The sequence below is a fragment of the Narcine bancroftii genome, chromosome 5, assembly GCF_036971445.1.
Source record: "Narcine bancroftii isolate sNarBan1 chromosome 5, sNarBan1.hap1, whole genome shotgun sequence".
In the NCBI taxonomy this organism is placed as follows: Eukaryota; Metazoa; Chordata; class Chondrichthyes; order Torpediniformes; family Narcinidae; genus Narcine; species Narcine bancroftii.
The window spans coordinates 100,900,120-100,913,769 of record NC_091473.1 but is presented as its reverse complement, the minus strand read 5'-3'; the positions used below and the strand labels follow the sequence as shown (position 1 = coordinate 100,913,769).

General features: G+C 37.2%; 1 protein-coding gene across 1 annotated transcript in view; it reads left to right on the top strand.

Annotated features, from left to right (window-relative positions):
- frem1b (Fras1 related extracellular matrix 1b) overlaps nt 1-13,650 on the top strand; it is a 213,661-nt gene that overhangs the window by 174,513 nt on the left and 25,498 nt on the right. Inside the window, exons 26-29 of the mRNA XM_069938520.1 lie at nt 3,401-3,602; nt 4,303-4,447; nt 8,392-8,521; nt 10,779-10,851. Of these exons, the coding sequence (XP_069794621.1) occupies nt 3,401-3,602; nt 4,303-4,447; nt 8,392-8,521; nt 10,779-10,851 (550 nt within the window). The remainder of the gene's footprint in view (nt 1-3,400; nt 3,603-4,302; nt 4,448-8,391; nt 8,522-10,778; nt 10,852-13,650) is intronic.

The window sequence follows — 13,650 nt, the reverse complement described above, 5'->3', positions numbered from 1 at the left end:
AAGTCCGATGAGGGACAGGCAGACACAGTTGCAGCGGTTGCAAGGGAAAATTGGTTGGTTGGGGTTGGGTGTTGGGTTTTTCCTCCTTTGTCTTAATATATAACATATTTATACCCACACACACACATGCACACAGAGTGTACATATTGTATACTGGTGTATATATATAAAAATGTGTGCATATAATATATACACATATGTATGTATGTATATATTTGTGTGTGTGTGTGTGTGTATGTACATTCACTCTCACACACACATATATACTGTGTGTGTTCTTAAATGCAGTTATGGCATGAACAGAAATTTATCTTCATACAACTGAGGATAAATAGATACATTTTTGAAACAAAAATGATCCAAAATGGACTTTGCCTTCATTAAACACATATAGAAAGAAATATGAAAGTTAGTAATTTAAAATTTGCCCTTAAATGGTCAAACTTTTTTAACTGCAGTAAATAAATATTATATTTTACATTATAATTTTAATTAAATAATCGCCTGCAATGTTCATTACAATGTTATTAAATTTATTCATTCTATGAGATGACAGACACATGCAATACAAATGCTAAACACTAGAATTATGTAAATATTTGTATGTCACATGTGTGCATAATATTGCAATGATTAAATACATCTTTATCTCATTTAACAGCAATTTCTCACATAATAAACCTGAAAGTAAGTGACTGGAAAAAACAAGTTGGTTTCCTGTACAGAGGGTGTCTGTTTAATACCTACATGGGTTAATTAAGCAGGTGCTGATGCAGACTGAATCTGAGAGACATGTTTGGCAAAATTCCAAAAGTGAATATTCTGGAATAAATTAACTCTGTGAATCTCAAGAGCCCTAATCCAAAGGTTGCAATTCTGCTTTAAATGTGAATGTAGCTTAACTCAACGAAGAGTGACTTTCAGTAGCTACATCAATCAGATAGTCCAACAATTGCCTTTCTGAGCACTCTGTATTAACATCGCTGAATGTTCCACTCCGGCCCTGATTACAATGTTCTCTCCTAATAATGAAGGCACTCACCTGCACTTGATCACTAATTAAAGTGAAGTGGCCAGGTGAGCTATATCAGAGTCAAGGTGGTGTGAAGCATGGGATAATGATCCTAAAAAAAACTCAATGGGTGCTTTTATTGCTTACAACTATGTAATTTGGCTTGGATACAGAAATCAAGGTGGAAAGCAAAGGCCAGTTATTTGGTGAGTGAGGGATTGCTGTAAAGTATTCCAATCAGACATCAGGGGACAAGATTGTGAGACAAGATTGGAGGCTGGAACACCTGAATTTTTGTGTCCTCATGTATTTTCTACCACATTCTGCAGCATGTGTACCAGGATTTAATCAGGCCTTTAGGTTATCATGGTGTTCACGTAGAACACACAAAATCTTGGGCCTGAATAGGACCCAAAAAGTTACAAGCTTTTCACAGTTGTCATTTTTTTTTTTTGTAAAGGGGTCTGATTACATCTTGATGTTCCCCTGCCACTGTTCCTTTGATGTGAAATCCTTACCCATGTCTTAGTTATTTCTAGACTGTCCATATCTAGTGACTGCCTTCCACACCCCAACCTTCACATACGTAGTGCTATTCAAGTTTCAACGGCCTGTGGCCTTCATCTTGGCTACCCTCTCAGAGTTTGCTGACCTGTAGTAATTAACAGTGAAGATTTTTGTCAGTTTTTGAGTTCTCATTTTTTTTCTGATCCTTGACTAGCTATGCCTCTCTCTATGTCAGCTGGACAGGCTCGGAGGTACCTACACCCATCCAATTTTGATTACTTGACATCTCAGAAGGCTGAAAATGCCTTCATCTCTGAAATGAACATTCCTAAACACCAACTCTCAACTCTCTTTCCTCCTTTAACATACCCTGTGAAACCTGTCTCTTTGACTAATATTCTGATCAGATCCTTATTAGCTTTTTGCATGACTCCTTGTCAAATTTTGTTTGATAATGAACCTGCAAAGCTTCTTGACATATCTTGCTACTTTTTAAAGATACTCTCCAAATTAAAGTTGTGGCCAAATTATTGTCTTTCTTGAGTTAATTTGCTTGGAGGAATATGATGCATATTCTTGGAGTATTGCTTGGAATATTATGAAATGTTTTTCCCATCATCCCCAATGATAGAAAAATGTGAAATAAAACAAGCAATGCTGGAAAAACTAGCAGAATCAAGTAGCATCTGTTGGGAGAGAAGCTCAGAGATATTTCAAGTCACTGCCCCGTAATCTGATCTGAAACATGAGTTATATAGATGCAAAATATTTGAGAGCATAAGCATAAAAAAAGTTTTACTGCAGAGTTCAGGTGAAGATTTTGATGAATAAGAGACTGTGAACTATGGACAATGACAAGTTTGATGCATTAGAAACTCTAATATGATTGTCAGTGCATATGGAGGAGATGGTAACAAGGTGCACAGGGTTTGGGGCATAGTCCACCATTTCCAATAGGAAAGTGGAGATTATTTCCATTTATGAACCCAAGATGTCACAGCTTCTCTTGGGGAACAAACAGGGGTGATCCATGAGTGCTACAGTAAAACTTCAGACTGTAAATTTATTTGGCAATCATGCAAGTTCTGTCTACTGATAGTTCTGGGCAACAAAACTTGCATTGATCTAAGAAACTAAAGGATTGATGGGATTTGTGAGCAACCCCCCCCCCACCTCCATCTCTGGGAGTGACCATAGCTCCGTGGAATTTCAACCTGTTGCCCTCTCTGCAGGTCACCCCAGCCACTTCAAAGCTCTTGGTGTAGCCTTCCAGCACCACACCAAAACTGTTCAGTCAGTGATGCTGTAGTCTAGTCTTTTAGATGATCATCCAGCGGCCTTCACATTGAAAGCCAAAGTAGTTGTGTATAGGAATACTAATGGAACCAAAGTTGTGTGGAATGCTGATCAGCTAACTTTTCTACGCAATTTAACAGAGCTATCTGTGGAAAAAATAATTTATGTAATTCCAACCTCCCAATTCCCCATTCACCAACAGTTTATCTTGCCACAGTCACTCTCACTATCTTCTGTTTAGTCAATCATTATCTGGGGATAAAAACTGGATGGAGCATAAATTAAACACACGATGCTGAAATCTGAGTAAAATGATCCAAGTTTCAAGAGAAAGTTAGGGATCATGAATGAAAGTGGAGTTTCAAAAATATCCTCACAACAAGTCATGGTAATTTTCATGAATATTAAAAAATAAAAATATTAAAATAATAATGTTTATTCTGTTGAGGAATTATTACAATAGCTCATCAACTTTAACATAAATAATTCAGGACCTGGGGTTAAAGTGTAAGATGAAACCAAATTTAAAAGCAGCTACAAAATAGATTATTGTTTTTCCAGTTACAAATGCGACATTAATTTCAGGTGGAATACTTTGACAAGGTTTCTCCCCTTATCCTGATCAATCAAAGCCCAACTACAATTTATCATCTGAGAGATGGACGGTTTGGTATCTATATCACTGCACGCCACTTAAAAGCCTCAGATACGGCCAGCAAAGATGAAGAACTGATCTACACAATTCTTCGCCCACCTTATTATGGATATTTGGAGAGTGAAAATACAGGTATAGACAATACAGGTATTCAAATAACTGTAATGAATGCAAAAAATAGTGAATAGTATTTAAAATTATGCAAAAATTATGGCAGTATGATTTACAACTAGTGATGCATACAGAAATTTTCTGATGATGAGTTTCTTTGTTTCATGATGTGAAAGATGGAAGGTATGAATATCACAACGTTTTAATCTGGCAATCAGCACACAAACCAAATAGCTTTGACCAGATTGGTACAATGCCAGATATTTGCCCTGTTCTCTTAAAATCTTAGATGCATGAAGAAACTAATTTCTTTCTTTCCCAGCATTCATGTTGGGACAGTTCCAAGTAATAGAACTGAATATTTTCTCATAGAAACATTTTATTTTTATTTCTGTACATTTCTGCTGTATTTGTTTTCTCTCCCCATTAAATAGCACTTAGTGACAAGGTTACTATAAATGCCAAATAGAAGAAATTTGGGGCTGCCATCGTTTCAGCATAATTTGCATCGTTTTTCATATTGAGATCATCCTTTCTCCATTTTCAGGGAGATTACTGCATGCCAAAATGTTGGTGACAGACTGCTTTTGGCACATAAGCCAGCAGAGATCTAACAGGACAGAATGGAAAATCTACCAGTTTTATTTTACAAATAATTTTGTTAATAAACTGCATTTTTGCTACTTTCCCCAATAACACTGAAGATCTTGTTTTATTTTAGGTGAATACATTCGAAGTAGATTCACCCAGAAAGATGTTGACAGACGTGCAGTTCGCTATATAATCAATCCCTCTGGAGATCAGACATCTGACAACTTTGAGTTCAAAATATCTGACGCTGCTGGAAATTCTAATGTTCCAGAAATGTAAGTGTGCAGCATATTCGATCGTCCAAAAAAAAATCACATTCTCTAGAGCAGATATGGGCTTTTTGTGGAAAAAAAATATTGTTATTCAAGATTTAGTGCAGACTCTTTTTCCTGGACTGTTGCCTTGAAGTAAATGTAATTTCTTTATACTTCGACAAATAATCATTCATTTTACATAAAGCTATGAAAATATAAATGTAGTCATATTTTCTTTCAATAATGTGTAGAGGATTCACTCGATCTGCAATCAGTGTCAATTCTGTTGATGCTGAATGCATGTACCCTTGATGAAACACCAAGTGTAAAAGAATGTGATCAATTGTTAAAGGAATATATAACAGGTTTTAGCAGTGGACATTTGAACAGAGAACTAATATAAGTGACTTGAAACAGAAGGCTGATTGGAATTCAAAAGGATATTACCCAGCCATGGGAGTACTGAAAATGTTGAGGCCAGAAGTGCCCTCTTGATATCTATCTCTGAAGCCAATGTCAGAACATCCATCAAAAGGGTGAACCCTCACAAGGCATCAGGCCCTGATGGCATACATGGAAGGGTACAGAAAATCTGTGTCAACCAACTTGCTAGGGGATTCATGGACATTCTCTCTTATTGCTGCAGTTGGAGGTCCCCACCTGCGTTTAAAAAGGCAACAATCATCCCAGTGTCCAAGAAGAGCAGGGTGAGCTGCCTGAATAACTATCACATCTACTGTGATTAAAAAGCTTTGGGGGGGTTGGTCATGGCCAGAATTAACTTGTACCTAAGTAAAGATCTGGACCCACTGTAATTTGCCTATCATCACAATGGCTCCACAGCAGATGCAGCATAATTGGCTCTCCAATGAGCTCTGGATCACCTAGAACTGAGTAACATATACATCAGGCTACTCTTCATTGATTACAGTTCAGCTTTTCACACCATCGTACTGGTCAAGTGCTGGTCAACAAGCTCTAAAACCTGAGCCTCTGCAACTGGATCCTTGACTTCCTCATCAGAAGACCACAGTCAGTATGAATTAGAAACAGCATCTTCTCACGGACGATCAACACAGGCGCACTTCAAGGATGAGTGCTTAGCCCACTACTCTACTCACTATACACCCATGTCTATGTGGCTAGGCATAATTCAAATGCCATCTACAAATTTGCCGATGACACCATGGACATTGGCAGAATAGAATCACAGAAAGCAATAAGGTAGAGTACAAGAGGGAGATAGATCAGTTAGTTGAGTGGTGTCACAGAAACAATCTTGCCCTCAACATTAGCAAAACCCAGGAGCAGATTGTGGACTTCAGGAAGAGGAAATCAGGAGATCACAAACCAATCCTTATTAAGGGCTCATCAGTACAAAGGTTTAAGAGCTTCATGTTCCTGGGTGTCAACATCCATGAGAATCTCTGGGGCCTCTATGTTGATGCAATCACAAAGAAGGTTCACCAGCAGCTATACTTTGAGGAGTTTGTGGAAATTTGGTATGTCACCAAAGATACTTGCAAATTTCTATAGGTTTACCGTGGAGAGCATTTTGACTGCATCCCTGACGGGTTCAGAGGTGTCACTGCACAGGACAAGCAAAACCACTATCACAGGTATAAGTCTCCACTCCATCAAGGACATCTACAAGAACCGGTGCCTTTTCTCAAGGACGCTCACCACCCAGGCCATCCTCTCTTCCCACTACTACCATTGGAAAGAAGATGCAGGAGCTAGAGGATGAACAAGTAATGGCACAAGAACAGCTTCTTCCCAACTGCCATCAGATTTTTGAAAAGACAATGAACCATAGACATCACTTCACTCCCTCTTATTTTTGCAATAATTTATATTTAAATGTAATTTTATAGCAATATTTGCACTATAATGCTGCCACATTTTGTGACATGTTCTTGATAATAAATTCTGATTTTGAGTTTTATGACATACCTTGTTGGAAGAGGCAAATACCAATTCAAGAATGAGGAGGTCATTGGTGCAGAGAGATCATGTTCTAGCAATTTACCCTGTACATTACTGCCGCCTGAACTAATTGCTTCATGTATCATTAATGGCATAGCTGCAACCAGTAGCACCTTGCCTTTGGAGGCATGTTGATCATTTGAGAATCCGATTGCCTTTGCTACAAAGGAGAATTATGGTTATTATTCATGCATGACACAACATATGGCTCAAATAAAACAGCAGGTATAAAAGCCCTATTTTCATGTCGTATTTGCAAATCTGACTGAATACATAAAAAAAGATTAATAGAAGAAAACATCAGACATTCCCAAGATGTTTTCTCAGCTAAAGTTGCAAAGGTTTTAACTTGGTATTAGGATCTAAGGATAGCATTTGAGTACTGGTCATGAATTTTACTCAAGAACGGTTTTCATTAAAGCAAGAAGTTTGGCTTTGAAATTACTGGTTGTGTTAAACCCCATGCCAATAGCATTGGAGTATTGTGAAACCGCAACTTAGTGAGTCTTCATTAGTCCTTATGTGTCGTCTGTCTGTTTGTGAACACTTCACAATTACTATATAGTGAGAGTTAATGCCTGAGTTCTATGGCACTCCAGATGTGTACCACAGTGATTAGGCTTGATTTTGCTTGCAGGAGATCATATTAGCAAGTGAGTGTACTTCATTCTAAAGTTAATTCATTACATGTTCAGTATTATTCACAGTTTTGGTTCAGTGCATGAAGCTTGCCTAATTGGTGCAGTGTAAAACCCAGAAAATTGCAGTACAAGTGAAAAATAATTGAGATGTGGCAATGACTCTGAAGCTATAAAAGGTATTTAGCCTTATTGAGAGCTAGGTGCAGGAAAAGAGTCCCAAGCCAAAAAAAGATCCAAAATACAATGCAAAGTTCAGGTGAACTAAGTGAAGAAGTAATGTGATCATGGCTGTGATGAAGGATGTTTACCAATTTATGGCAGAAGAACGGGACACCGGAGCAACTTGGAATGAGAACAAAAGGCAGCTGGGCTGTGGTGGTGTGGCAATGAGCAAGTAGCTAAAAGGTCAGCATGAAAGGATAAAGCCAGGCCACATGCTAAATCAGTATGAGAGATTTGGAGAGAACCAGCAGGAAATGGTATGACCATGTCCTCGACTGCCCTTGGCTTGGTATTAGAGAGTATAGATTTGGGACTGCTAACAGAGCAGCCCTGAAAAAGAACTGCAGTACGTTTAGTGGATGGCACACACCACAGCCATGATGCAAGTATAGTAGGGATCCAGGCTTCTTCACCTGCACTTCTAGCCATGTTATTTTTAGTAGCTGGTTCCTAGATGGTGGAAGTCTATAGGATGTAGATGGTGGATGATTTCAGTGAAGGATATGCTGATGAAGAGCAGGGGTTCATCATTAGATTTTTCACATGGGCTCATAATGTGAAAGTCATGGTGCATGGAATGGTTAGAAGAATAGTTGCTCTACTGGCACTCAATAGAGCCTTCCACTCAATAGAGCCTTCCACTCAATAGAGCCTTCCACTCAATAGAGCCTTCCACTCAATAGAGCCTTCCACTCAATAGAGCCTTCCACTCAATAGAGCCTTCCACTCAATAGAGCCTTCCACTCAATAGAGCCTTCCACTCAATAGAGCCTTCCACTCAATAGAGCCTTCCACTCAATAGAGCCTTCCACTCAATAGAGCCTTCCACTCAATAGAGCCTTCCACTCAATAGAGCCTTCCACTCAAGTGTAAGCAACAGTGGACTTGAACAAGGTGCAATCATCTGTGAACATTTCCACTTCTGATATAATGCAGGGAAGGTCATTGATTGGCTGAGGATAATTATACCTTGAAAAAATGCCAATGATGTATTAATATGGTCAGCAATTAAGGAGGTTTTTTTATGATGTACATAATGACTTTAGTCCCTTTGAACAATGAGCTTTTTTGCTGTTTAATCATATCTTTATTAAAATATATTTCCTATTTTGATAGAATGGAACTGAAATGGTCACAGATTGAAATGGCATCCAGCTGCTATAGAGTTTGTGAGGACATAGGAATGCTCTCCATTAGGGTGATCAGAGAAGGATACAGTACTGATCCCTCGTATGTTAGCATAAAGGTACAGTAACTCCATTTGTTCATATACCTTTGATTCATCTATTGCCATTTGAGTTCTTGAGCATCTATTGGAGAGGTCATTGAGTCTGAAAGGAATCTATGTAACATCCATGATGAAAAGATCTCTGGACTAAACACCAAGTGGTGCAGTTCTACCAATGAAATATTATCTGCATTCCTCCATCACTCCCCATCAGAAAACTGTGGGCTTATTTCACATAATTTTCCATACATCTGAGGAACATGTCAGGGATCCTTGCGAGTGCATGCTAAGCTTGTTAAATCACCCAATAGGTATAGGAGATGTGATAATGGATGGCATGATTAATGTAGCAGTTTGATCAACGCTATTAGAGCACTAGCGCACAGTGCCAGCAACCCGGGTTCAAATCCGATGTTGTCTGTAAGGTGTTTGTACATCCTCTCCCTGTCTGCGTGAGTTTCCTCCAGGTTCTCCGGTTTCCTCCTGCCTTCCAAAATGTACAGGGTTGTAGATTAATTGTGTGTAATTGGGCAGCAGGGTTTATATGGCTAGAATCAGCTTTTATCATGGTGTAATTTTTTTAAAAATGTACTTGAGAAGCTGTTGTATCATAGTATGTTTGGCAATCAAGTAAAAAAAAAAGTTTCATTAAAAAAAATGTTTCTGCAAGTTAAGTCTAAACTACTGGAAGAAAATTAGTGGTACCATATGGAAGGGATGACCTGTGCTTTGGAGGTATTACAGCAGAATCCCAGAGTTGCAATTTTTTAAATCTTTAAAAGTGTTTATGGTACCTCAAAATATTGCATTCTTCAAGTTACATATTGGAACTCTGTTGAAATGTGACCGTATTTTATAAATGCGACCTCCATGCTTTATTTCAGTTATTGAGCAATTCAGTCAGTCTGGGACCCCTGTGCCATTTTGCACTCTCAACAATTGGGAGCTTTAGTTTTGTTTGCAATAGCATGAGCAGCCATTTTCTTTCGTGCTTAACTCGGCACCTCAGACTTCCTGTGATTAATTGCGACCTCTACAGATGTGCCCTACAAACACAATTATGTTAATGTCCTCAATAGCATCTCCACTTTTTATGACTGTGATTTTTCACCATTCCGTCTTTGTTGCAAGTATAAAAATTTGTGTGCCCAATGGGCTCTTAACCTCTATCAAAGTCCACTGCTGACTGAGTCCAGGGGAACTAAACAAAGTGCATGAATTAATTTTCAGTGACTTCACAACTGAGTCAAGAACATCCTGCATATGTCAGTGTGATTCAGAGAATATTTAGTCACTTTTGTAATCCATCAGAGGTGACAGAAGCAATAATTACTGTTGACAACCCAACTTTTTATTGACTTTATTTCTCTTTATGGTAGAAACTTTAGTTCCATTCCAATAGTCATTGTCAATGCAGTCACCATTACTGCCTTATATATGTATATATATAGATAGATATATATATATATCTATCTATATATATATAGATAGATATATAGATATAGCTATAGATACATATATCTATAGATCTATATATATAGATCTATAGATATATATATCTATCTATATATAGATAGATATAGATAGATAGATATAGATAGATAGATATAGATAGATAGATATAGATAGATAGATATAGATAGATAGATATAGATAGATAGATATAGATAGATATAGATAGATAGATATAGATAGATAGATATAGATAGATAGATATAGATAGATAGATATAGATAGATAGATATAGATAGATAGATATAGATAGATAGATATAGATAGATAGATATAGATAGATAGATATAGATAGATAGATATAGATAGATAGATATAGATAGATAGATATAGATAGATAGATATAGATAGATAGATATAGATAGATAGATATAGATAGATAGATATAGATAGATAGATATAGATAGATAGATATAGATAGATAGATAGATATAGATAGATAGATAGATATAGATAGATAGATAGATATAGATAGATAGATAGATATAGATAGATAGATAGATATAGATAGATAGATAGATATAGATAGATAGATAGATATAGATAGATAGATAGATATAGATAGATAGATAGATATAGATAGATAGATAGATAGATAGATATAGATAGATAGATAGATATAGATAGATAGATATAGATATATATATATAGATATATAAAGGTATATCATGGTGCTGAGATCTCCACAGTATAACTACTCTATGACATGTTGTGATCACTCTCAAAATTTAATAATAGTACATTGTTTACCCTCTTTCTGCAGGTTCAGGAGTTAACCGCAACAGTCGGTCGAGACATCACCCTTAGCTCAGCAAGCCTAATTCAGTTTGATCCTGGTAGGTTGCTGTTAATAAGACAAACACAGTTGAAGTACTCTTCATCCATATTTTGCTGATAAAATAAAAAAGATCCATAGGCAGTATAGTATATGAATTGTAAAACTGTACCTGGATTTTTAAAAATGTAATTGAAGTGTTCTGGTCTGAAGCTATTGGTCCTGCTTGGGCTGGACTGGAATTTCTGCCTCTAGTTTTTTTGCTCCTTGTACTTACCCATGCCTGATGGGAAGAACCTATTTTGCCAGGCCTTCAATCAGACAGTGAGAACCATTCAGTAACAACCACTGGGCAGCATAAGGTTGAGGTTCTGCTTCCAAAATGCCCAAGAGGCTTCAACAGAGGGCAAAGCTGAGAGCATAGCTATATCTTTTGACAAAGCTGTCATTAATTTTAACAAGTTTTAAATGTTCTGGATGTTTTAAAAACTCTGAATAATACTAAATATGAAAGAGGAAATTGTTTCAGCAGTCCAGCCTGCTTTGGTCTGGCCACTGGTATCAAACTAGTGTGTAGTATGTCCTTCTGATGAACAGGAGCATGCACAGTTCAAGTCATCATGGATCTGCAGCCACCCATTTCTCAACAAGAGTGGATGGCACACTTCCCCCAAAATTCACTTGGCTGAGAATTAACTTGGAACTCTTGCTCTCCTCCCTTTGTTAAAGATGGACTAAAACACCATGAGCTAAGGTGCCACATCACTCGAAGTCAACAAACTGGTTCTTTTTTACCTGAAATATCAGAACACACAGACTATACTTCTCGTGATTATTTCAATCAATTTCTAATGTTCTTTGTTTCATTATATCATAACTTTACCAATGCATATGATATTTCCTGTTCAACAAAGAGCGTGAATCAGATTTCTGTTGTAGGCTGTCTGGATTCACTCTGTACCTTTGGCAGAAATGAAAATGCCACCTGTTGGGGGTGCTCATTTTCCAATGAACTGACTGATCTAAACTGATATCTGAAAAACTTCCTCTTTTGATTCAAAAGCAGAATCACCAAATTCACTGGACGTTTGGAATAAGATGAAACCTGACCTCTCTTGTTTCAATAAGAAAGCATCAATTGTATGGTCTAAAACCATTAAAATACAGCACAATAATCTTTTTGTTTGTAAAGTAATAACATTAATGCTGGTTTAACATCATAAAACAAGTTTAAAGTATGATTAGAACAATTTGGAAAATGCAATTATTGAGGTTAAACATGAAAGGTTAAAGTCAAAAATATTATATTCATATTTTTAAAAGTTTAGTTTTCTTGTTGGCTGCAGAGTGTTCAATCAAGTGTTGAGAAGCTTTCACTTGGGAAGCAATGACCAAATTCGGGGAGGGGGGGCCTTTACTTCTTAAATGACAAAGTCTTTGGTATATTGGCTATCTATTAGAAAATTGAACTCCGTTTCATTCCATGAATATGAATTAGTTACACCTCAACAATCATGAGAATTATCTCCAATAATAACCATATAAAAATTACAGAACAGAAACAAGCCATCTCGGCCCCTCTAAGAGATCTCCTCTCGTTCCACCTTCCTGCACTTTGCCCATAACCCTCCAATCCCCTCTCATCCATATACCTATCCAATTTTTCCTTAAATGACAAAATTGACTTTGCTACAACCACCTCTTTCGGAAGATCATTCCACTCAGCCATAAGTTCCTTCTTATATTACTTCTAAACTTTTTCCCCCTAACTCTTAACTCATGACCTCTTGTTTGAATCTCACCTACCCTCAAGGGAAAAAGCCTATTCACACCTATTCTATTCCCCTTATAATTTTAAATACCTCTATCAAATCCCCCCTCAATCTTCTACGCTTGAATGAATAAAGACCTAATCTACTCAATCTTTCTTTGTAATCTAGATTATGAAATCCAGGCAACATTGTAGTAAATCTTCTCTGCACCCTCTCTACCTTATTGCTATCCTTCCCATAATTCGGTGACAGAACTATACGCAGTATTCTAAATTTGTCCTCACCAATGCCACTTCCCAACTCCTATATTCTATGCTTTGATTTATAAAGGCCAGCATACCAAAAGCTTTCTTCACCATTCTATCCACATGAGATTCTACCTTCAAGGAACAATGAACCGTTATTCCAAGATCTCTCTATTCCTCTGCATTCCTCAACGCCGTCTCCTTCACTACATATGTCGTGTTTTGATTATTCTCTCCAAATTGAAGCACTTCACATCTGCCATCTGCCATCTTTCAGCCCACTCTTCTAAGCCATCCAAATCCTCTGAAAACCTTCTTCACTATCCACAACTCCATCTATTTTTGTATCATCTGCATATTTACTAATCCAGTTTACCACTCCATCATCCAGATCATTAATGTAAATGACAAATAACAGGGGACCCAATACCGATCCCTGAGGCATACCACTTGTTACCAGCCTCCATCCTGACTGAACAGTTATCCACAATGACTCATTGGCATCTACCTTCTATCCACTGTTAAACCCATTTGACTATTTCTAAATTAATACCTAGCGCTGAACCTTCCTTACCAACCTTCCATGTGGAACATTATCGAAGGCTTTACTGACATCCATATAGATGTGTGACCCTTATCACACGTTGTAAGTTCATCTTTTTTTTTAAATTCTCCTTTCCACAAAAATAAACACAAATTCACTATTCGATTCCAAAACCAATAAAAAATAATCTGTTCCTTTTATTATCTTTAAGGTAAAAGAATTGAAACACCTCATAATTTGATAAGAGTTGCCTATTTGCTCCAATCTCATGATGGCTCAACCTCGTGGATTACTTTTTC